Consider the following 26,599-nt stretch of genomic DNA (forward strand, 5'->3'; position numbering starts at 1 on the left):
GTATTAATATCAAAGGAAACAGCAAAAGATCATCAGTTTCACCGCAACAAACCAGTCAGAGCAAGAGAGCCAAACCCAGTTAAAACTAAGAGAGCTTAAGAAAAGCTGAAAACCTAAAGGACACATTTTGTGTGTTGATACTGTGCTTTCCCCTCATATCCCCAGTTTTTCCAAAGGCAGAGAGCAGTTTTTATATGCTCTATGTCAGCGTTTGCCAATAACTGATTTTGGTTTTAAACAAATAAATAAAATTAAGACCTTGCATTCTATACATCTGTTGCAATTTATCCATTCAACCCCCCAAAATTTAAACCCTTTAAATCCTTTCTTCTCAACTTAAGCTTCTCTGCAGATCTGTCTCCTGTTTCCCTTTTTCTTTTTTTGTCTCCTCTTTCTCATTTAACCTTTAGAAGAACGGTTGAACGAGAAGAAAAAAATCCACACACACACACACAAAAAAAAAAAACAATACAGTGATGTGCCACAATGTGGAGTGCATGTTGCCATAGCTATACCCTTCTCATGAAAACAATATACGGTATAACGCTAAAGGCTACCACCCACACTCCAGCACACACACACACACACACACACACACACACACACACACACACACACACACACACACACACACACACACACACACACACACACACACGAGTCTCTTTGGCATTTCTCTAATTGTATTTGCACAGTTCAAAAGCTTGAGTATTACATAATTAAAACTCAACTGTAAAGAACACTCAATCCGTCCAAGCGGCATAGAAACATAATCATCAAAGGATTTTAAAAAAAAACCAAAAAAAAAACAACACAAATATCACCCCATACACAGCTTTTGAAATATGTTGTGGCAGTGGCAGATCTGATGGAAATATTCTCACTGCCTGCACTGATAATGCCTTAGGGTGAAATTTTAAATGTGTCTAGTCCAACCTAAAACTCAGGGATCTGCAGAGACAATCAGTGAGAAACAATAAGCAAAAAAGATGAAGCATTATCCCACCACTGTGCCTTTTTTTGCCTTACGGCAGATGCCTGGGTGTCAGAGGGAACTACAGTTCTCATGTGCATCGTTTTGCCTGCAAAGTGTGTCACACCAATCTGTCCTCTCTCATTTCCAGAATGGTGTGAAGTGTGTGGGAGCACTCAGCCTTCGTGGTCGGAGACCATTTTATGGACAAGTAAATTCACTATCTGAGCCATATGGTAGGCTGTGGTGTGTTAGCACTGCACCATATTTCTTCAGGCAGTGACAGTTTTTCGATCCTTTTCCTTCTCTCTCACACACACACACACACACACACACACACACACACACACACACACACACACACACACACACACACACACACACACACACAGAGAGAGAGAGAGAAACGATTGATATCAACACCAGTCACTTGACATAAACTTTCATTTAACGTTGCTTTTTGCTTTTAGCTCTAACTTCTGACTTAAGTTGCCTCTTGAGGACGATGAATTCATAATTTCCTTGCTGCACTCCATTATGCCATATATGTGTTTTTTGTCTACATCTAATAGTTTTACATGTATGATAGAAGATGTTAACTGTGATCTCCAGAGGCTCATTAAAACTCTACGATATCCCTGTGGCCACTTCCCTCTGTGCTGGGGACTGATAGGGTTGAAATAAACAGACATGGTTATTTTCAGGCTATAGTTGTTGTTGATAGTGATTTTGTTAGCGTACCAATAGCTATTCATATCTTCCATACGAAAATATAGATTGATGCCAAGATGAATTTCATAACAAAAGCAGAAACACCACAAAAATACTAGACTGCCCCCAAGTGGTGAAGTTGTAAATGTAATTTCAAAGAGCAAATGAACATTAAAACTTACTTGTCAGACATATAACACACAAGAGGCCATTCTCTTCTAGCCCCTAGTGTAAGCAAATAATGAAATATGATTTTATCACAAAGCATAAATGTTTATTTAATTGGCAATTTCATAACAAATGCTAAGTTTCCGCGTTGAAAGTATTGACTTCAGTTCTTCCACGCAACTTATCGGCGGACAAGAGAAACCAAAAAACACAACAGTAAATACACACTATTGACAACCTGTTTTCCATTACATGTACAGTTTGGGTTAAACATTAAACACCATATTTACAAACGTCTTTCTCTCATTCTTTTGCTCTTTAACAGTAGAGTGGTTAAAAGGCAACAAGGTATTTGTCCCCTATCTCTGTGAGTCATATACTCACACAGTCACACACACACACACAGTCACAGATAGGTACTTATCATTGCTCAGTGGGGGAGCCCTGCTCGCATCCAAACACCCCTATAAAAGATTATATACTGTATTTCTCAACATAAAGCCTTATGCCTTACAGCTGGTATATGATCTGTGTGTATCTTGCGGCTCACTATTGTATAGTCAGGGTACCATCTCTACAAAAATAAAGCACCCTATGATATCATCTAAACACGGTTTCAACAACACTGCACAAGAAGATCACGAATGAGGCAGATGAAAGATAAAACATTCAACTCTGTTTAAGAAAACAAAATAAAAAAAAGAAAAGCAACATAATCTGTATATTTGTGCTACACACGTTGCCAGTACTTGAGACACGATTACTGCGAAGAGATAAATAAGAGATTCGAGATAAAAGATCCAGTAAGTCCACGTAAGAATCCATAAAAAGGTGCTTAAAGTCTTTTGTTGTACAGCTGCACGATGATCAGAGGAGGTTTTTCCAGTTAAAGATTCAGTTGGTACAGACCTCAGCTAAAAAGCTAAAAGACGGGTGTGAGGATTAGTGGAACGAGAATAATGACCTACATGATAGTAAGTTTTCTATTTAATTGTAATATTATGTATTAGAAAGGTGTTAATTTTACTGCTCACTACTCTGTGCCTATATGATTATTAACACATTAACATGGATATGGCTTGTTATGACTTGGCTTTTTAAAATCTAAGTGTTTTACATCAAATAATCACAAACCCACTGCCTCTGTTCTATTACATTACATGTTAATTGTTGACTTCAGATTGCCGTTTGATTCTCAGATGCAATGGCACTTATTTTCATCATTTCCTTTAGACCTGAGCACAACTAATCCATTTTTCATTTCCAGCTCCAGCAGAACATGGTTTCATTTCAGGGACAATGCAATTTATTTTCCTAATTTCCTACTAGCCTGTGTGTATCTAATGCATTGTGTTTTGTTTTCAGACTCAATCCACTTCATTCTGATCTCATTTCATTTGGTAGGTAGATGTTAAAGGTTTCTTTGGGTTTGTTGGTTTTTTTGTTTGTTGTCCATGATAAAAAACTGAGTTACAGTATTGCAAAGCTCCATTTGACCAATTTGGCTGATAAGGCAAGTTGTGTATTTAAAAAACAAAAAAGACAAAAGTGCATTGACTCAGCGGCCCCAAGGCATACTTACACATACACATGCGCACACACACAAACAAAATCACAAAAATACTCCCCCCTCGTTCATAATAAAATACCTTCTCTCCACTTGCCCTGGTAAACATCTTGGCTATTGTAAATAAATTAAAGGTTCAGCAGTTCACATTCATCAGCTGGTTGTGTGTGTTTGTGTATCTGTGTGCAAGAGTGTTTTGGGTAGGTAAGTTGTATAGTTCACATTGGTCATTGTAGTCCCGTGGCTTTTTTGAGTAGCTCCAGGTCTTTGCGAGTTTGAGCTGCAGGTGGCGTACAACCGTATGCCTCCAAACCCAGGGGTAGGTAGCGCTCCTGCAGCCCAAGGAAGTCCTCCCCCTGCCCAGCCCGTAGTGAAACCCACGAAGGGGGTGAAGAACCACCCTGGAACCCCCAAAGTGCCAGACTCTCTGTGGTGAGAGGAAGCAATAGGAGTGTAAGAGAAGAAGAGACTCTGCCCCAAAATACAGTAACTTAGAAAGACAACGAAAGAGGAACAATTTAGTATATCACTAACCTTTACTGTGCAGATCAGCAGCGTTGGCCATTCCAAAGGAGACCAGATATGGTGCTACATCTACCAGGCCTTGTGGCTGACCTCGTGTTGCCATGAGTACTACTGACCTGTTGAGGAAGCAGACAGATCTGATAATTAAGCCTGGCTCTGAAAAATTCTGCTCTACTGTCGTGAAAAAGAAATAAAATAAAATAAAATGCAGATCTCTGACATGGGTTTCTATGCCCATGTCAGAAACGTAAATGTATGTACCCCACCTCAGCCCCAAAGCTGGCTGGGATTGGCTCCAGCCCCCCTGTGACCCTTAAGAAGATCAGCGGTATGGATAATGTATGTTGTGGGAACAGTATTATCATATTTTCCCTGGCTGACCTCTTTGGTATTCCAGTTTTCAGGTACTGTTCCATCTTGGCGTCCATTTTGGAAAATGAGGTTTTCCTGGTGACTTTTCCAGAGCAGGCATCCACTGAGACAAGGAAATACCCAGGCTGAGAGAAGGGCATGGTCACCTCATTCACCTGGCAGGTGACAGCAAAAAACATAGGATTAACAAACCCTGATTCACAGGTTGTAGTCATTTAGATAAGATAATGCATTTGGATTTGTCTTTGTACTTCAGGCCTGGGATGCTCACAGTGATAAAGGAGCTGTTATCTCCTTTCTGCTGCTCTTTGCTGCTCAGAGACTTGATTTGTGTCTGGAGGTAGAAGGTCCATGGCTCGCTGGAAAACACAAGCTGAGATAGAAACACACTGATCAGCAGTGGTGGCTTTTGTTTTAAGCAGCTGAACGGGAGTTATCTGGACTACAACAACACAAACCTGTTTAGCACCACAGCCTTTGCAAGGGCTTGTGTTTAGAGCCGGCATAGGCACCACTGCTGAGGGAGTCTTGGAATACTTGGGGTAGGCCTTAGCTGTACAGTTACAGGTCTGTTTGGAGGATGTGAAGGCCGTTATTTTAACTCTTTCACAGCCCTTCACTGAGCAGTAGCTGTGACCGTCACGACCATGTCGAGCCCGAAGATAGAGCCACAACAAGCTGGGTGTGATGGGAGGAAAACAGGAGAAATAGGAAGATTTTAATAAACTTTCATGAAGCAGGGAGCCTCAAAGAGACAAAAGGGGGTGAAAGATTAAAAATCGTTGGCATGAAAACATAAGACACGTTCAAACCCTAACCCACTCCTGTGTTTGCACACATACAGTAATCATTCTAAGTCCAGTAGTTTGTGTGAGAGGGTTTAAAGAAAAACAAAGAAACTGAGAGGACTGGATTCTGTTTTCTCACCCGACAGTTCGGTCAAAGAAGTACTTCCTGTCCATCGGTCTCTTCTCCAGCTCTGCAAGGGATGACACAGTGCCGTAGTCTGTGATGTCGTCAAAGGTGTTGCTTTGCCTATCGTTGATGTCGGCCATGATCTGAAATGTGGTTTCCGATGGGTAACAGAGTCCCACCAGCACCCAGTCATCTCTGCATGAGAGAGAGATGGAGACATTACAATGTGCAAGGTTTCCCCCAAGACCATTTAGAAGTAGAAAAAAATATTTCACTGATTTGTTAATGAGGGTTTTCAGCTCAGAATAGCTGTAATGTGATCATTTCAATACACAAAAGCGTTTCAAAAACACAATTTAATTCAGTAATGGTGTGACAACTTCTGCCTATCCGAATGACAAGGAGTGAAAAATATCTTGGCGTCCCACGACTTTAATGAGGAGGAAAATACATCCTCATTTGCAAGATATTACAGAAATCTCATGACTTGCAGCAGCTGTGGCCACACAAACACACAAACACACACACACACACACACACACACACACACACACACACACACATACACACACACACATACACACACACTGCTGACTCTTGTTACTCACTTATCAAAGTTAATGAGAGAGAGGACAACCTCTCTGGGCGCAGGTCCACTCCAGTGCAGGGTGTAGCTCTTGCTCATCATCAGGATGGGCTGGTACTGCTGAGACAGCGCCCCCTGGCTGTTAATCCCCCTCAATACCAGAGGAGCATTGGGATATTCATCTCTGCTGATGGATAAACTGAGGCTGGAGGCTCCCTGTGTCTGAATGTACACCTGAAGAAGAAGAGGACGTGGTGGAGTACCAGGGTCAGGAGGAGTGTACATTTTACATTTAGAAGGACAGAATATCCCAGACGTGCTCTACCTGAGAGTAGCGGCCGCTGCAGATCACTCCATTCCACCGGGACATGTTCACACAGCCGGGATGTTGGATCAGGTAATTGTCTGCTCTGCCGACGTAGGTGTCTCTGTAGCCTGTTACTGACCCGTCCACATCGTGAAAGATGGAGTTTTTGTCTCCATCCAGGTCGTTCTCTTCAAACCACTGCCCAGGGCGACCAAAGAACGTCCGCAGACCCACCTGAGGACATCAGCAGCAAAGAGAGTTGTGAATGCCACCATACAAATTTTAGGACTATTTATCAATTTAAGGTATTATTGTTTTGCTAAAGTGCCACATCTGTCAAAAACAAAAGGTTTTACACACATTGCAGGGGGACAAGAAATCATTGCTCTCTGATGAATCCAGATTTAAAAAGACTATCTCCCCTTTCACATCAGTTTCCATTGGAAATGTTTACTGTGTGTTTAGGATGAGTGTCGAAATAACATTATGATTTAATCACATCAGATTTCATGAGCTGAAGACACATGAAGACGTTTAGAGAAAAGAGGGTTAAGTGTCACATGTAAGCAAAGGCAGTACTGTCTAATGCCACCACAAGAGGGCACCAGTGATTTACAATGGTTTCATCACAGGCCCGACTCTGAAAGGGGATCCCTTTTCTTCTACTTGAAGTCAGTCTGATGTTTCAAATAACTGCCAACGCTGTAACTCTGATCTAATAAATGTGAGGGGATGGTTATAGGGGTGAAGAACAAATAGGAGAAAATTGTCAAAAAGAGGAAAGATTCAGTGTACGAGGAGGATGGACACATTAAGCGAGGAGGAGAGAAAAGGTGGAGATCAAGATGAGTATAATAAAAATCTGTCAATCCAAGGAGTGTTCACAACTGCTTATGATGCCTCAGGCAAAGTCTTAACAAACTTGGATGTTTACTCACAGAGAAGTGGAAGCTGAGCTGGGACAAGTTGTTTCGTGGGGTGAGCTGCCAGGTGTTCTTCAGGTTGAAACCCACTGCGCTGGTATAACGCTCTGGTGTGGGGATGAATCCACGGAACGTGCTCTGCGTAAGCCGAACCGGACCATCATAGATCTGGAAACCTCGGATCGGGAATGTCCTAGAGTTTAGATGGAGAGGGAATAGTCCATGATTAGGCAAGATAATTGACAGTAATAAACAACTTGGAGACAATACAGATGAAGTAAACAGAGTAAAAGGACTATCTTTCAAATGGATGACCACAGTTTTAGTCATGGACTGGCTAACACCCAAAACTTTAAAAGAGTTTCAGAGGAACATGTTATTAAACACAATTCAGCCAGGCCATGAGCTCAATAGGGAGCATGACTGCCTCAGACGTGACCTGCTCCATAATTCTTGGTTATATGGGCCTTCAGTCAATTTTACAATTTCAAGGGTTTCCCCCAGAAATGACTCCAACTATGTTAACATTAGTAATCTGGACATTCTGGTCAATGTAGGACGGTGAGTCTTATTTCAACATGTGTTTGTGATAGAAATTATGAGGATAACAGACCACACACTGCAGACAATCAAAGTTAAAATGATTCCAAACCGAATACTTCGCCACACAAACAAGAACTGCTTATGTGGGGAAAAGTTAAGTTGGTTAAGTTAATAAGGTCGATGCTCTGTAATTTGCCCTTAGACGAGGATCTGAGGATGAACCTTTAATTTACGTTCATAATGTGGGTGCTGCAAAGTGACTTAAGGCCACACAAATAAAAAAATTATTCTGCAGTCTTATGTAATTGTGGTTAATGAAACCTTACTGAACTTGAATTTTAATAAAAGAACCAAAGTGTCCATCTTTTTTAGTAGAACTATCTTCTTACTGGAAAGACACAAAAGCATGTCAGCAGCCCTGGCAGTAAACCACAATGACGACAGACAAACTGACTGAGCCAGATGTCACAGTGCGGTCAGGAAGCCTGTAAAACAGTTGTAAAGTTGTACACAGTGGTGACAGTGGTCACAAACTGACATAAACTGCAGGTCTAGAAACTAAAAGAGAGCAGCTATTTGCCAGTCTCTTGCTTATGTTGCTCTTTTTTTGTAGAACAATCTCTGTAATGAGAGAGAAAAACAGAAAGAAAGAAATAAGGAGACCCTGTGGAGACATAAAACTCAGAACCCAGCTCTCATTAGGACTGTCCACTTAGTCTGAAATGGCATTACAGCATGGAAGGACTCCATAAACCTCCTCATAGTAGAAGTTAAATTGTCAGTGAGGCACAAAGTAGTACGAGACCAACACACTTCTGGTCTTATAAAACATCCGTCTGGGTTACCTGTCAGTGGGAGCACTGTGAGTGACATCTTCATGTTCTTTTTCAAAGATGAGCAAAAACTCAAAATTATAGAAACAATAGAAACAAAAGGAAGAAAATTGTGACATCTAGCTGAAATAAACGGGAGCTATGTGTCAGAAAAGCTTCAGATCTTGACGAGAAACCCCCCCGTTGCTCTAATCAATGTCCTACAATGAGTAATCCCTTTCTATGGAATCACGCAAGTGTTCTCACCATAGTTTTTTTTTATAAACTGACTGAAATTTCACTGTAGGGAAGTCAAAACAGAACTTCCTTTCAAAAGTCCACCTACAGCTGTAGCAGCCTCATCTGTCCATCTGTCCAACTGCACGACTTCCCCGCTGGCTCTCTCTTCCTTGTTTGTTTTTTTCAGCATATTTTTCTCAAGCAAATCCTCCAACACCATCCCCTGCAATTCTTTTCCCCTCAATTCCTCACATTTATCTTTCCTCCCTTCATCAACTTATATCTTGCGATTTGTTCCCTCTCACCTGTTTCTAGGCAGTGTCCTCATCTTGCCATCAGCCCCTCCTAGTCCCCAGTATTTATTCTGTCCTCCATTGGTTCCTCTGTTTTGGCTTTCACCCACAAACAGGGACTGAATCACCTCCTGGCTGGAGCCCTCGTCCTTCGGGTAGCTGCCGTCACTGGGGAATAGAAAGGAGTTAAATATCATGTACACATGCAAAAATGTGTTGTCTGCTTTTAAGGAAGGAAAGTCAGAGGAAAAAATGTTAAGTAAGAAAGAGTTGCCTGTGACCACAGAAGAAATTGAAAGTATCTGCTCTATGCTCAGTATCTATCAATCACAAAAGGTTTTTGGCAAGTTCATCTGGCAGAGAGAGAAGAAAAGCAAATGCAGCTGAATGAAATCGTGACACTGCTAGGACAGGAGTGATTTAGATAAGGACGCACCTGGCAAAGGATAATCCCACTCCGTTGTCTGCAAAGCTGAAAGCAGAAAAAAAAGTATGTTAGTCTTACAAAATGTCTATTAACAAACAGTAAATGATGTAATCACAGGGAGTTGTGGTGGGGTTACATCAGAAATCATGCTACTAGCACATATTGTTTGTATCCCAGTTTTTTTGGACACCGTCCTCTCAGTTCTTCCATCAGGAACATCCCAGTTCTGAGTTCTCTTCAAGACGTATCATTAATCACATCACAGTCGTCTCACCCAGAGTTCTGGATGACAATGTCTCCACCCCGTATCCAAGCTCCCAAGTCGTTGTTCTTGAAGGAGATCAGAGTGTCGATGACTGCCGCCACACGAGGACGACTAGGGTCAGCATTCTGGTGTGGTCGGAACCTGAAAAAAAAAAAAAAGAAAAAGAGTAAATACATGCACATTTTTTTTCTGACGTTGCGACTTTCCATCGACTACATTCATTTCCTCTGAGGTTTTCACCCTTACCACAAGGTCAAACCTATGTTTTTCCCCCACGTTTTCTGTACATGTGGTCCTTGTTTAAGTTAATGCACAAGACAGACAGACACACACACACACAATAATTTTTGGAGGGATATGAGTGATTAATGGTGCTGATAATCATAACGTCATCATACTATAAATCTGCTCAGATATAATTTATAAGCAGACTAAAAGTCTAAAGGTTCACTGTTGAACTGTGAAGACTGCAGGCTTCAATGCTCATTGTCTCACAGAGTGAACTTGCGAGTGGCACTGTAGGGGAGTACATTGTTTCATTAAATACAAAAGAGTTTATCCCCCTTGGGAGCATGAGTGTGCATGGAAAAGTTTTACAGCACTCTTTCCATGAGATTAGGAAATATACTGCGTACAAAGTTCAGAGAAACCAAAAATGATTTTTTTGTCGTTTTCACAACAGGATGGAGCTTATCTTTTTTCTTTCCAGCCTAGCGGTGGCATTCAGTTCAGAATAGGGCTCACCTTTCACATCAGCATTTATGCTCTGGATACCAAGAACATCCACAAATGTTATGGAAATCTGGCTCTTAGTTTATAAAATGCCTTCTCATGGACCAAAGACTTGGTCAAGGGGGAATATTAACCAGAATGTGGTGTTAGACGAAAGGTCAGAGCACCATTTAAATCAGAAGGAATCATTCTCTGGGAGCTATTAAAATCTAATATCTTCTTCCTTGAGTTTCTTACAATCGCACAACACAAATCTTACACTCTCTCTCACGTAAGATTAATGCTTTGCACACTTTTTAACATTTAAAATCACCCCCGTCGTACCTCTGCTCACATACACACACACACAGACACCGTGGCCGAGCAGTCTCAGTGGACACGTAAGGTTTTTTCCGTCTAGTTGAGAGCTGTGTTTGGGTAGGGAGCTACAGAGTGGAAACTCTATCTGTGAAGCCTTGTTTTCTCTGTCAACACAAACCTGACAGACCTTCCACTAAAATGCAGTAACAGAGTAAAAGGCCATCTACTGTATCTATCCCAGTCAATGGCCATATGCAAGCAGATACGCAGTAGGAAGCTATGAATACCTTGATTTATAAACAATTACTGACAGTGGCATTAAACAAACATATTAGTAAGCCACAAATACCTTAATATTTACATAGTGCAGCTGTACACCCTGATGCATATGATCCACCACCACAGACCTTCTAATAGTGCACAGTTATTGGCTTTGTGCATAAACAGTATACTCGTCAGCTGTAAGTCATTATCCATTTTACTTACACTTCCAGCTCACTGCTCAAGACATCCAAAATAATAATAAAAAAGCAGCAGTCTTGAGAGTAATCAAAATGTCTTAACGCAGTATAAATGACAGACTGTACACTTCTCAAGCTGTAAAAAGCTATTGCACACACACACATACGCACCTGGCACTGTTATCTAGACACAAGTACTCCCGGGGGTCAGCAGCACTTGCGTTGGTGGTCTTTACTCCTTTATCAATGAACAGTCCTGCCTAAGAAGAAGAAAACACGATTACAATAAAACCCCAACTTTTCACTGAAACCATGGTTAGAGATCCTAGATGTGCCACAGGTCTATTTCTGCCCGACTGACTGAAATAAGACTACTCGTATATTTTACAGTGTGGGACCTGGGGCAATAATAAATGTACTAAATTTAAATCCTGAGCTGACAGAGTTATAGAGTCAATGCTGTACCTGGCACTGCAGAAGGCAGGAAAAGTGGTAAACAGAATTCCAGTGAATAATGTATGTGCATGAATGTGTATGTTTACATATGGATTAGTTTTGTATGTTTAAAAAATTAATTGTAAAATAAACTGAATGGAAAATGCAATATGTCTGTGTATGTGTATCGTATGTATATGGAAACCTGTGCTCTGAGTTGGTCTTGTGGTATAAGCGAGGTATAGTCTTAAACCTCAGGGCTCCTTCCTCTGTAAGAGAGGCTGCTGTGGTCAGACTGGACAAAGAACTTACAGTTCACCTGCCCGACTTCTGTCATTACACAACAGAGCACTATTGTGGAGCCTACACACACGTGTGTGTGTGTGTGTGTGTGTGTGTGTGTGTGTGTGTGTGTGAGTGTGTGTGTGTAAGCCCATGCCCCTTTTTTGGCAAGAACCAACTAAGTAAGCAGGGCATTATGTGCAATCCTTTTTTTTTTACAAGTTATAAACACTGTACCTGTATAAACACTGACTTGAACATACACTGGTGATACCAAAAAAAAAAATGCTTAAAGATAAGTAACCCTGATGATACCTTAAAGTTGGAGTGTACACGGTTGTTGTAAAAAATCCCCAGAGGAGTGAGCTCTGCCTTAGTCTCTGGTACCAGCCCATGAGAGTCTCCAGTGGAAGAGCTGTGGAACACAAACCATATGCCAGCGTCCTGGAACAGGAAGGAAAAGCAGAGAAATAAGGGGATAAACATGACAAATCACATTCATGGTGCAACAACAGGAATTTCATTATCTGGGCTTATACACACTCTGTCTATAGGTGGGTTTAAGAAAAATGCAAAAACAATTAGTAGAGCAGAGCAGGATGTTGTACTGTTCTCATGTTGGTCAAGTCCCATAGCAAGAACAAAGCAGGTGCAAGAGTTCATATGAGCTCAATTGCTCATTAAAGTTTATGGTTCATCAGACATTGACAGACAACCTAAATATCACACAAACACCCCCTACCAATAACCGCACAGCCCTCCCCTGTGAACTTCCATATTGTTTGTGATGAAATTAAAAAGAGATGGGAGGAGGGATCCTCATCTTCTACTTTCAAATATTACAGGTCTTACTTATTACACCTTTCTATTAAAAACTAAAGCCTGTTAAATCCCATTTTATTGATGGATCAATTTTTTTATGAGCAGATAAATCTTTAATTTTTATTATGTAAAGTTCAGGAACAGCAAAGCCACTGCAGCTTCACATTATATATGTTTGTGCATCACTAGGGGACTCTTCTTTTTTTCTTAATCATTTGTGAAACAGTTTTTTTAGAAGCTGCTTTCTTATATAACTCTGATGTTATTACCTGAGAACCAGCAGCCGCATTGCTGATGAGGTTGTTGTTGGGGTTGGTGATCCAGAATGTTGAGACTGCCCTAGAAAACACCCCCACCACACACGGACAAAGACAGAAGCACACACACACACACACACACACAAGCAGAGAGAGAGATATTAAAAGGTCAGTACCTTGGCATATCAGAAACTATGACTAATAAGCAGAAGACAGATCAAAGGATACTGTGATCTTCCAAAAATCCGCTCAGTAATCCACCTCTCCAACATAAACCTTGGACGGGGCGAGCTCTGCCAAGACTCACACACACTCACAACACCGAAACTCCTGGAAACAGACTTTGCTGCTTCCCTCACAGAGGACACAGAGGAACTTTTCTTGCTCTTGCCATAACATAAAAACATCCTGAGGAGTGGAGAGGCTGTTATTGCATGGACAAAACCACCCTGCCACTATCTCTCTCAGATACACTATTACTAACTACAGTATCTCTCTCCTGGACATGAACCCTCTGTCTTCTCTCAAAGTATGCCTGCACTGTGTCACCAGCTTCCCCACACTGACTCCACAGTCTAAGATTTACCCTGACACAGATACATTCAAAAGTGGCACAAAAAATTTGTTTTGCTTTGTCCCAAATGTTCATGGTTTTCAAAGACAAGATAGTTGCTCAGTGTCTTTTATATTTCCTTCCCTAAATACCAAGCTCTTTCAGAGTCAAGATGCTGACATATTCACAGCTCTCAAAGCTTGGCAAGGGCCTTAGGACTGTCCCCACTATTATCTGTCATTACAATTACCCTCAGATTTATGTTTAATAAAGCCTGAATAGTGGCTGCACTCTGAACTAGCAATATCAATGCAACAACTTGTGACAATAAAAACATCACCCTAAAAGTTTTGTGCAAAGTGTAATAAGTTTAAACCTACATCTGACGAGTGTGTGAACGTACAAAAACAATTTATTTTTTACACCCACACCTATGATGTAATTCTACAGTTTAATAAAGAGAGGAAACACAAGAACTTATCTTTGGTTACTGGCTTGAAGGTTGCTAAGCAATGCACTGTAACTACTCACAGACAGGTTCTTGATGTTGGTGCAGAAACTCGTTATTTCGTTATTTGTTCTGTATTCTCTACCTACAATCTGAGGTGTAGCATGTCATTATCCTGATCTCTTACTTGCACTCTGTGCTGGGTGAGGGAGTATAGCCCTTGTAGACTTTGTCCTTGATGCTTGTGCAGAGCGTCTCATTGCGATCAGTGGGCAGCAGAGTCCCAGGTCGGGTCAGGAGGCCCAGGTTGTGGTAGAAAGTGTTACGCTGCTCAATCCCATCCTCAAGGAAAAAACAGTGACCCAAGGTGTCATAACCTACAGTGTTCTTCACCTGGGTCAAAGAACGAAGACCACAAGACACAAAAAAAAGAATAAGTAAGAGCACACAGAGAACAGGACAGCATTCACAGCAGAGTCCTTGGCAGAAGAGAAAAATAAACATAGTACTATTTCCCATTCATAGCACTCTTTCCTTTTCCAAGGGGTAGGTGGTTTACACCTTATGGAAATATGCAGAAAACGCTGGTAAACAAGGATTGGACACATGCTATGACAACATCTGTTAGGCCATCTTGGAATCATCAACGACCCACAGAAAAATACAGTACATTCCAACTGCAAGATGCCTACCTACTTAAATACTTAAAATTCCTGAGAGAATTTCCTACTAAGACCATTTTTTTTATTAAATCCATCTGAAGCTATGTAGAGTGGTATCAAGAGAGCTGCCCGAAGAAGATCCACACAACAAAAGAATATTCACATGGTCATTGTGCCAGAAGGGAAACTGTTAAAAAAAAAAAAGAGTCAAACAATGTAAATTCCATTTCCTTGATGCAGGAAGGAAGACTGCTTTCAATCCTATGGCCTCAAGGACAAATATTAACCCATCACCATTTGACGTCAACAGGGAACATAACACACACACACGTGCAAGCAAAAAACAGAATCACACAGGCGTAACACAAAGACACAGTGATTCCACGGTTTATCAAATGTACTTGTCATGTGATTTTACTTCCAATAAATATATCAAAAACATCAACACCTGTCCAAAGATACTGAACGATAGATCATTGTACAAAGGAAAAAAGACAAGAGGGGACAAGAGGGTTTGAAGAGAGTTTAAGGAAAAGAATGAGGGAGTGGAAGAAAAGGAGGAAGTCATTACAGTAATCCAGTGATGGAGGCTGTAACTGATGAGCATTCAACAGTCAGTATCACATGGCACTCATTAGTAAGAGTGTGTCAGCACACCAGCTAACTGTGAGTCTACATCTGTCTTTTCTGCATTATCACATACAGTACAGACACACACACACACTTTACTAACCAGCAAACCGTTTGTGGCGTGGATGGTGAGACAGCGGGAGAAGGAGTGGTGTATGGAGAGTCCGTCCACATAGGTGGGCTCCCAGTAGCCTCCCTTCTGGTCGACATCCCCGCACAAGTGAAAGTGGAGGGGGTAGCGGCCCACCTCTCCCTGCTGACCCATGTTCTTCAGCTCCACGTGAGACAGATGCACTGACGAGAAGTTTCCAAGGATCTGATGGTGTTGGAGAGAGAGAACAAAGAAAGAGAAGTCGCAAAAGACAGGGAGATTTTGAGAATTGATTAAGCAAGAACAACGAGCTATTATACACCGCAAAGTAAATGACACTGGCCTTGCGGTGGGACACACAAGGGTCATATTTTGCCACAATTCTCAAATGAGTCAAACTTCTCCAGAATCATGGATGTTCCTCTTTATGGGTAAGAGAAGTGAGAAGAATAAATCATAAGCTACATAGAGATGCACACATGCAAAACACAAATGCCCTGGGGGGGGGGGGGGGGCAATTAAGGCAAGCAAATAACTGAATATAAATATGCTGTACAATGCTCTCTAGGAGGTCTTTTTGTGGGTATGGCATAATCCACACAGTCTGGTTCCTGTTAAGGGGGTATTGGCCAATCCCTCCAGCTAACTGTAAGACACACACACACACACACACACACACACACACACACACACACACACACACACAGATACACACAATACATACTGACCGGCTCCCTCTCCCCCTCTTTTCTAACTGAAACAAATACTACACACACACTTAGATCAAAAATGCTTTTTTCTACAGTATATATTTTCAGCAGATGATGCCTCAAGACATAAATACTTGTTGTATATACATCCATGCAAAGACAGTTCTTTCTTCTTTCATGCATATATACACATACATGTCCACATAACAGAGGACATGAGGTCCGCTGGGGGTGGAAAAGTCAATCATTTTAGAGCCGGATTGTGTAATATCAGTGAAAGCATTTTTGTTGGAGAAAGCGTGATTTAAAAAAAAACATTAAAAGGAAAAAAGTGTTTATTTTGTTTAGCACAAGGGGGACAAGTTACATAGAGCCTAAGGAATGTTACTGTCAATTTGCCACAAATGTGATCGGAGTTGTACCATCATTAACCAAATTACAGTGAACTCACTGCCTACACAGAGACCCATAGAGGTCAGGGAGGACATGATGCTCCAGTTACTGCTGATCTTAATCTGTCTTCTGTCTTGTGTTTGTTCAGATTTATAGACTGCACATCTTCTGAAGAAGAAGGGTCACCCATAAAAATAAAAGATTGACTTGTAGAGGCAGAAAGGGAAAAAAAGAGAGAATGGCAGTCAGAGAAGTCGTAGTTCTTCATGTAACTAACTGAACTGGGAACATGAATAACTCCCCCCTCATTTAGGATGGCATATAAATGCAGACTGTATGCACACTTGAGCTCTGAGGTACGGAAACTGTCACGCAGATTACTGCAGACATAGAGACTTTTAATGAGAATGTAAAGTCATGCTGAAACATGCTGGCACATACATCAGCAAATACACAGTTTAAACAAGAGCCAGTGTTACAAAATTACACACACACACACACACACACACACACACACACACACACACACACACACACACACACACACACACACACACACACACACACCTTGATATGGCCTCCGTAGGTGTCGTGGCTGTAGAACTGGCACTTGTTGTTTCCGTAGCAGGAGTTTTCCATCTCTCCATAGATGAGAATGTTTCTGGAGAGCAGAGCCACTTCAGCACGCATGTCGACTCCATCTATGATCTCTCCGACATGGTTATACTGAGGCTTCCCTGAGTGGCACAGACAGTTTGATTCTTGGTCATATGCTACAACTAGCTGACATTTCTTACAGAAAAATCTGGCACACAATTGGACATCACATGGAAAAGGTGCAAGAGGTTATTTTGTATGAATACAAATGTCAAATACAAATCAATGTCAATCAAAGAAACAAATGTTGAAAGAAATTCATTTAGTCTTAGTTCCTGTGTGACCTTCCAGAGGTGGCACAAGTCATACTGAAACCCACACCTTTCCATTTATATAGCAGCTGCACGCACAAATAGCTGCCCACACCCCAAACCAATCCAATCAAAATAACAGATACATACAAGCAAGAGTAATCAAATACATATTAAACACAAAGTAATCAGCTCTTCGACGATGTGGAAAGCACCCATGCCCACAGGCTGCAGATACCAGTGTTAACGCGCAGCAGTGCTTCAGCTGTTCAGCCCTTCCTCTGGGCAGCAACACAATTTTACTAGACACACACACACACACAAACTAATACACCCTTCTCTCCAGGAAGGGAGTTGACCATTGTTGACAACGGAGGAATGAGATCGGGAAACAAGTCTGATAGAGAGATGGACAGAAAACTAACAGACAGACTTAGAGGATGAAATTCGAGGAGCAGAAGAAGGCACATTCCATACAACCACTGTAGATATTGAAAGATGATGCCTCTATCAAAACATAAGCTGATAATCTCTTGCTATTCTCCTTCAATAATCTTACATCACAGTAACAACAGCAAATAAGGTCCCTCTGGACCCCAGGATTATTAGCACTACGTCTGCTAATCACATATATTGACTATAAAGGTGAATTAGTGTGAGATGTTATTTGTTTTCTTCTGTTCCTGACACACTTTTAGTAATAAGTCTTCTCACAAGTGTTCTGATATGAAATGTGTCTGTGCTGCACTTCCCATAGCTCTTCCTTCCTTTTTCTTTCTTTCTGTCCTTCTACATATTAAGCAGGAACTGTGCAGCTCAAAATGGTGGCCTGAAGTACAAGGCTCGGATAACACACACAATAGGAGTGGGACCAGCAGAGGATGAACAGGCCCAGAAAATCAAAGCCATTCTCTCTCACCTTGTATCCTGACCTGCCTGCTGGTGCAGTGAGGACAGGACAGCAGGGTAAACTCTTCAGCCTGGTGCATGGAGTAGTCTGTACTGGCAACTACTATGCGATCTCCTGGTTTCCAGGTCTGCTGCACTTCATCCTGCAGGTTTAGCACCACCTGGTCCACGGCATCCACCTGGAAGCCTGAGATGGGGAAACCTGGAGGGACATAGCGTAGCACTTCAATTAAAAGAAACGTGAGGCTCAGCAGAATTCTGATGCTTTGATATTGTCCTTAATAAATATGCGTCATACTTTATTTAGGCATTATGGACAGCCAGGATCAGAGAGTGTGCCAGTGTTTCACCCACACACACACATACACACACAACCAGCTAAATTTCCATCTGCCTTGAGACCTTTAGACCTGGTATTTGTCATAACAGTATGGTCACAAAACCACTGTCACCCACACACGCACAAGAATGTCTTTCATGCTCAGATGATTGATCTGTAAAGAGGCTGGCATATGGCTCATTCCTCACCCTGTGTCCTCACCCTGTGTCCAAACCCTTTACCCCTTCAAAGCAAGAGAAACCTGTCCATTTCACCTGCACGGTTTCCACAATACTGGCCCGTTACTGTGAATAACTACAGACAAATAAAATCAAAACATAGACCACCTACACAAAATGACAAACTAAATACTTCAATAAAGGGCCAACCACTGTGTTATTTTTAAATACTGTCACCGCTGAACCATATATGTTCAACTGGTTTTGAACAGATACCATCATCAGCTGTTCCTCACCATTCTTCCATTCGCTGTAGGCAGTGACCGAGAAGCCCACTCCGTCCACGGTGGTGAAGTTGCGTCTTGCCACAGCTCTCCCACCTGTGTCATGGTTCTCATGTTCCCTAACATCCTCCGTGCACGAAGCGTTGCCACCGTCCACCACGGAGACCAAAGCCCACGCCTGTCTGGATGGACCGGAGGGGTGAAGAGAAAAGTGGGAGAGAGAAAGAAAAGAGAGTGAGCCACTTTTCAAAGAACAACAAATAATCAAGCTGTGGGCCTTAGTTTTCCACAGACCTTGAAGTGTAGCTGAAAGTTACACGGCATTACTCACTGCTTGTTCATTGTGTCACTCCTTTCATCTTTTACCTTGCTCACATTTGGACATTCACACACCAACACCCACTGAAATACCAGTGTAAGTTAAAGGTACTTCATATAGCCTAATTAATCATGGCCTTGCTGCTTTATTTCAAATGCTGTTAATGAAAAAATAACTTTACACCAAACCTGACAGACCCTAACCCTAACTGGCAGCTGCAGTAGCCAGAGGCAGGATAATAAGTAGTGGACCAGTTTCAGTGTAGGAGGTTTCAAGAGAAAATGCCAGCAGAACACTGAAATCAAGTAATTTCATACAGATGTGACGGTTAGTCAGATAAAGGGTGTGACCTGAGCTGAGTAATAAAGTTTTTCTGTGTTTGAGTGTCTGTGTATATGAGGCATCAGGGTGAAGATGTGCCAATCAGACACAAAGACACACACACACACACACACACACACACACACACACACACACACACACACACACACACACAAACCTCTTCCAGTGGGACTACAGATACTACAACAGACAGACACAGGCAAGGTATCTGAAAGAAGGATTAAAGTAGAGACTGGTGTAATACCCTGAAAGCAGAGCAAATGCCTGGGACGAGCCTGAAGCAGGATAGAGTGTGAAAGAAGCGCAGGCAACTGACTCTCAGAGTGAATGTCGTGTAACAATAAAAAGACGGTGAGAGGAGGAAAACTAAAAGATGTTAGAAAAGTCGAGGGATTATTAAAACGAGGGCAAATGATTTCAGGAAGGCTGTTCATCAGGCTGAGAGGAATAATGGGTGTACCTGCCACATCCAAAAATTCATTCAAAACCAACTTTCTACTTTTGCTCCTCCTTTTGTCCTCCTTTCTCACTCCACTGCACGATATCTTGTAAAGGAGGAATGTCAAGAAAGTTCTTTTCAAATGAGATTACCGTGATTAAATCAGAAGGAGAGGCTGAAATCATTTCACCAGAGGAGCTTGAGGGTGTGGATGGAGAGTGGGACTGGGCGTGCTTTTCAGGGCGTATGACCAAAAATAAGACACTGTGAATTCAAGCCTTTAATGTTTCAAATGTCATGCCCTTAGATTCTTAAGAATGACTTCTTGCTTTTTTTTATTGTTGTAACGCATTAACTGAAAAAGTCCAAACCAAGCTTAAAGCCTTTATGCCATTTATGGATTCAATAATATTTTGAGACCATCGTTCTAAACTATGACATGACCTTTATTTTCTTAATCAGCATAAACTGACCACGACCAATGTGACCTTCTCCCAGAATTTATCCATTCACAGGCCTATTTTTAAACGTATGGAATCATCACTGGGCCGGCAGCTGTACATTCTGAAGTAACTACACAGAAGTCTCTTGCTTCCAGTTAGACACTGCTTGGCCCGTTCCAAATACAGCAAACAGTGCCACAGGCATTTCACATTTCACCTTTACCTCTCTAGGTCTATTTCAGCTCAGGTACTATGACGAATCTAGAGTAAAAGCCTGCAAGTCATGGCACATCTGAACACCATGCAAAAGTGGTAAAACTCTCAGTCTGCTCCTTGGAGAAATCAGAAAAAATAACCCGTGCACACCAGAGTGATTTCATACTCCCTGTGTTTACCAACAAAATCTACCCCAAACATCAACAGCAGTTTGTGATGCTTCCTGTAAGTTTCTGTCTCTGCTCATAATAACTGCTGCCACGGTCAGAATCCCAACCAAAACACGTTTTTGTGTAGATGAAAGAGCTCCCGTGCCATGTTACTGTGCACCCCACTGATACGCAAACAGGATCCATCTGGAGATCTACTCTGTTCTGTCATTTCAGCCCCAGTGTGTAGCTTTCTGGGTTTTCCTGTTGGGCAAACTCAAGGAAGGCCCCTTCTCTGTCCACAGGGTGCTAATATGCTGCCTGTGCGAGTATATGCTTTATAAATCAAACAGAGATGAGTCAAATAGTTAAAAGCACACAAAGGAAATAAGAGAGAGTGGTTGACTTGTTTCACTTTTTCCTTTTGCCACATCCTTGATTTGATGTTCATCAGCGTTTTAACAACCTCATTGTTTGACCGGAAATGTGTTGAGGCCAGAGGTGAATTCACTACAGACTGGCCTGAACTTGTGTTTATGTGTGTGTGAGTGCTCTCCTGAGAGGCAAAGATTGAAGACAGAGGGGTCAACAGGCACGAGACAGGAGCCAAGTGTGCCAGGAAGAACGGCTGATGCCATTAAGGCCAACCTATTGAAATTTGACGGTATTTTGAGCATATGTTGGAGACCACAAGGGGTTTGTAGGCACCCATTAAACTCCATGCTGTCTCATAAAGACATGCTATGCGTTTCCTCCTACCATAAGAAAATCCACAGAAAGCTAAGATAAAAATCTCCACTCCAATAAACGGTGAAAGGATTAGAAAGGAGTGCACACTGTTAAGTGCACACACACATACACACAACCAAAGGCTTTATTGTCTGATCCATTTAAATCGCCATGATGTGGATTTAAAGCGATCTGTTTGCAGACCTCTGTGCTGCCTTGGCACCCACCCCCAGAGGCGAAATGTGACACTGGAGAATCTGGCGAAGCACTTGGCTTTTCAGCTAACCAAGGACCAAACCAGGCCAAGTTACAAATATCTCAGAGTTAAATGCTGCACTTAGACTTTCCACTGAAAGAAACACACTTGCGCGTACATGTGTTTGAGTGAAAGTAACAGAAGATCAAATGTCATCTAAAATTAAAATGCATGTCTCTCACTTCACAAGCTTAAGGAAAGTATAAACCAATGAGGACAGGACAACTGCCTATATCTAATTTCCAGTATCTGTCCTTTAGAGGTAATAAACGTGATGGACCAAAAAAATTTCCTGTATCATCACATTTTGCGCAAATCCTGGAACCTCTCTGATCGTAACCCTATTATCCGGTACGTGCTTCCTTTTCTGGCAGAACAGCATATAGCGGAAACACAGGAAACAGGAAGAGGAATTACTAGGACAGATTCAAGGGACGATCCCAGATGAAAAGTAAGGTACGTGAGGACAATTTTCCAGGGAGGTTGAACATGGAATAAAACACTGGTATTGTCAGTCCAAGTACTGAGGCTTCAAAGGTGAGAGGTCTTTCTTCACTGGTTGAAAAAAAAAAACACATTAACCTTTTTTTATCAGCCCCGGGAGACCAAGAATAAACAAAACACTCCCAAAGACTTGCAGGGACAACGCACCATGGAGAACCAATACAAACTCTCAGAGAGCTGGCACATTCTGCAACACAGCTGAGCCACAAACTCACTCACACTTATTTTCATGTAGTTTGACAACAAATATATTCACCGCAGCAACATCAAGAAACAACCCATGTGTATTTTCTGTGTAGTTGACTTGAAACAGATAATTTAGTAAATCTTTGATACGTGTCTTTTCATTCATGAATTGACACCATTTACCTGTATTTGAGATCATAGACAAAGCTGCTGCCGAGCTTCTCTTCGATTGTCTTCTTGGTTTCATCCAGAAGACTTTTGACGGCCGAGTCCCCTATAGCCAGTGTGACAATGCGGCCCGCCGGCAGAGACCGAAGCAGCTGGGTAAGACGACGGCTGTCGTTACGGGACTCGTGTGTGTCATAGCGTTCGGACAACAGCACAGCGGCTGTGTCCTGGTCCACCACACGCAGGTTAATACCTCTGCTGAAGTTCCGTTGAAAGGCATGACCCCCTGTGGCCAGCCCGGAGGCGGGAATGCTTCGTGTCAGCAGAGACCAGGAAATTCTCTCAGTACCATGTAGCTCCAGAGTTCCACCACTCTGTACGCCAATGAACTTGCGGCCCAGACCAGGGACCTCGGAAACTGCTTCGTCATCGGAACGGCCCACAAGGGCGATGGTGGCATGGGAACGGTAGCGACATTTGGGAGCACCAATGTGAAGGGCTCCGCCGTCTTCTATGAGGATGTGGCGCGTTCTCAGTGTTATGTTTTTGGAGCCATCAGCGTTGTCTGCAAAAACTACCCGACCTGTGAGAAGTCAGAGGAGGACAAACATCAGTTCTTGCCTGTCGAAACTCAAAATACTACTTAACGTATTATTGGCCAAATCACTGATGTGCTTACCTCCTGCCTGGATGGTAAGTGAATAGAAAGTAGCAGAAGAATCCAATCGAAACAAATGTCCCCTCTTGACAACAACAGCTTTCTCTGGTTGATGGCCTGGGTTCCAGCCACTAAGAGATGGGTTGTGGTCGGGACAGTTCTCTGTAAACAAGACCAATTAGTAACAAATCCGAGAATCTCGCACTTCCTGAGAAAAAAAATCACAGATAAACATTTGAATCTGTAATTAGAGAAATTAATTACCATCTAACACATCTCCACTTGTGAGACTAAGAACGAGGATAAGCGTGAGGAAAAAAGCACCCATCGAAACGCCAAAGCAGATCAGTGTGTTCTTTCTTTGTTGGAGGCTCTGAGCATGCTCCCTGCGCTGGTTCACCTCTGGCAGGTTTGAAGGGGCTCGTCGCTCAGGCGGTGGGCCATGAGGTTTTAGTGGTGGAGGCGGTGGAGCTTTGGCAGGTGGTGGCGAGCGGACTGGAGCCACTCGTCCGGGGACATAGCCCGGGGACCTCTGGTGGTTTCCGTTGGGGGGAGCCACAAAGACGGGGAAGTGGCTAGGGCCATCGCTCGTCGGCATGGTATATGTGTCTGCTACCTGAGAGGAGAAAAATGGGGAAAGCGTGTAAGAGACAAGACATTCAAGTAAATTCACTCAAACATAAGCCACTGGACTTATGTTTGTCTATTAAGTATTTGTTGTCAACAGAATTATTAGACTCACACACACTTTAAACATTTCTATGTTTCTTGTAAAGACTGCTCAGTTGCTAGCACAAGTGTACTATAAGGCAGAAGTTGTTAAAATAGCAGAGTGTTAAGGGACGGACTAAGGGAGTAAATGAAAAAGAGTTCTGAAAGAACAGGTCAAAGAGGAGGAGGAAGAAGACACTAAAAGAGCACATAAAAGGAGAGTCAAAACAGTAGGAGGCGAAGGAAGAAAAGGGCTGATTCTGGGGAAACAGGCAATAACCCACCAAGCATCTCACTCATGGACCCTCAGGTAAAGGTCCTGGGAGTGGGTGTTTAAAAAGACAATAAATCTATTCCTCCAAAACAGTCGAGCTATTCCCCTGGGCTCATTTGGCTTGAACAGAGTGACACTGGTTGCTCTTGTCCACAGTAACAAAGGAGGTGGTGAATAATGGATCATAGCATTCCTCAGACTATGTTAACACAGCCAAAACAGATGGCACCAATTACAGTAGGGAAGGAGGAGAGCGCACCAGCTTGAGTTTGTGCTGCCTTTATTTCACACAACTAGAGAGGCTAGCACAAAGTGCGCTGAAGCTATGTACACACACACACACACACACACACACACATGCACATAGAAGGGTCATGCAGAAACACACCTGCATACACAAACAGACAGGAGTAGAGGAAATGACACTGCAGAAAAAGGGTGCTACAATGGCACTTTTCTTTAACACAAACACCCTGAACATTGTAAAGACTTCCCCACCAATGCTACCATTGGTCTTCATAAACAGAACGTCAGCAAGTTCAGGTTTTCAAACATCAGAGTCGGGACCACATGACTTGATTAAGCAGTTGTTAAAAACGAAAAAATGCAACTGACCAATGACAGGCTCAATCAAAAAAAGACTCCCTAAAAGTGAGGACTTTCAGGTTTTTAAATCCCCTGACGGTCTATCAGTACTGCACACACACACAAGTATCTGTGCACAGCCACTGACACACACACACACAGTGTGCCAACCCACAGACACACACAACCATTGTCTTGCCTAGCCAATTAGTCATTTTTGCTCAGAGCACAACAAACCTCTTCAACTCATAAACAAAGCGATGCACAATCAAGGACTGCAAGACAAGGGCTCAGCCATTTATGTAGGCCACAATGTAAACTAGGCCTAAGGGCAGCTGTTTAACTCACTTCAACTTAAATGATCCCACTGCAGCGTCAGATCAGCCTTTACAACCCCATCTCAGGCTATGTTTTTATTCACATTCCTCGCCATAAAAAGGGCCAAGTTTCTCTCCTGCTAACAGTAACTGACCCGTCAGAGCATGAAGAGTTGTGAACTTACTCAGCTTAAGGCTACTCAGCGTCTGGAAATGACACTGATCACAAGGCTGCACTGCTCCTCATGGACCAGGGGTCTCGCTCATTCCCTCCCTCCCTCTAATTTTTTCCTGATCTCAGAGCTACTGAATATCAAACAGATGTCCGGGGGGGGGGGGGGGGGCACTGGACTCAAAGCGGGACACACCATCACACGTTCCTCGGATGTAAGATCATTTTTTTTACTTTGAAAATCGACAGTGAGCAAACAGTGAGCCATGTGTTTCCTATACTAAAACTATAAGCCGAGACAGCGCTGTCACAACTCTGACTACCACACTCCCACACTTAAAGTGTAGCGGGTGAGCTGGCCCCACACCGAGCGACATCGTGGCTGAAGAAGGTGTGTTTTAAATGGGTAAAGATTTCATTGCTAATTATGATGGTCCTTCCACACCACGCTTCCTCAGGATAAAGAGATAAAGAAGCACCACGGAATATTCAGGATGGTACTGGGCACTTTATTTCCGACCGATCACCACAAAAGAGGAACTTGGAGGATAGCATGTGGCATAGTTTACGCAGTTGGTTAAGTTAGCAATATTAAAATAAATATTTATAAATATTTATAAATAAAGAAGCCTCTTCACAAGCAAACAAACTCAAAGGTTCACCCGGTGACTCCTCTATCACCCCCCCCCAACGGCTGACAGGCAGACACAGACACAATGTAAACGGTCGGACGTACGGTGAGGTCGTACCGCTGGTGAGACTGTCCTGCTCCACTCCGTGGACTCTGTCCATTCGCTCTCCGCCGAGACGTTGAAGACGCTGACCCGGTGATGCTGGTGGTGAGACGAATGAATAAGTTCTCACCCTCGCAAGTTTGCTCTCCGTGTCCCTTTTTATATACTTTTTCTTCACATGGTGTGTGTTTTTTTTTCTGTGCTGATGGGCTGTCGTCCGTCCGTCGTTCAGCCCCCAGTCCCACCGAGAGGAAAGCAGGCGCGGCTTGGTAGAGAGGAAGTGATGATGCGTTCCAATACCGTCGGAAAGATAGCAGTCACAACCAAGCCAGTAACCTCGAAGTACAGACAGTGTATGGAGAGCACATGATAAAAATTAGAAGCGATTTTGTATG

General features: G+C 42.6%; 1 protein-coding gene across 2 annotated transcripts; it reads right to left on the reverse strand.

Moving 5' to 3' along the window:
• Positions 1–1,917: 1,917 nt before the first annotated feature.
• Positions 1,918–26,453, reverse strand: cemip2 (cell migration inducing hyaluronidase 2). 2 transcript variants are annotated; one of them, XM_041042795.1, is made up of 24 exons: positions 26,220–26,453; positions 23,676–24,027; positions 23,433–23,573; positions 22,769–23,336; positions 19,015–19,184; positions 18,231–18,422; positions 16,971–17,140; positions 15,313–15,525; positions 14,105–14,310; positions 12,929–12,998; positions 12,153–12,281; positions 11,292–11,380; positions 9,637–9,768; positions 9,372–9,407; positions 8,948–9,103; positions 7,063–7,240; positions 6,143–6,358; positions 5,840–6,051; positions 5,244–5,426; positions 4,775–4,994; positions 4,588–4,689; positions 4,326–4,471; positions 3,954–4,060; positions 1,918–3,846 (listed from the first exon to the last, which is right to left on the reverse strand). In XM_041042795.1, the coding sequence occupies exons 2-24, from the start codon at positions 24,007–24,009 to the stop codon at positions 3,647–3,649; spliced, it is 4,170 nt and encodes a 1,389-aa protein (XP_040898729.1). In that variant the 5' UTR covers positions 24,010–24,027; positions 26,220–26,453; the 3' UTR covers positions 1,918–3,646. The 2 variants fall into 2 exon arrangements, with proteins under 2 accessions (XP_040898729.1, XP_040898730.1); XM_041042796.1 differs by having other exon boundaries at positions 26,207–26,453.
• Between the last annotated feature and the right edge of the window lie 146 nt (positions 26,454–26,599).

The sequence above is a fragment of the Toxotes jaculatrix genome, chromosome 7 (genome assembly GCF_017976425.1).
Source record: "Toxotes jaculatrix isolate fToxJac2 chromosome 7, fToxJac2.pri, whole genome shotgun sequence".
Taxonomy (NCBI): domain Eukaryota; kingdom Metazoa; phylum Chordata; class Actinopteri; family Toxotidae; genus Toxotes; species Toxotes jaculatrix.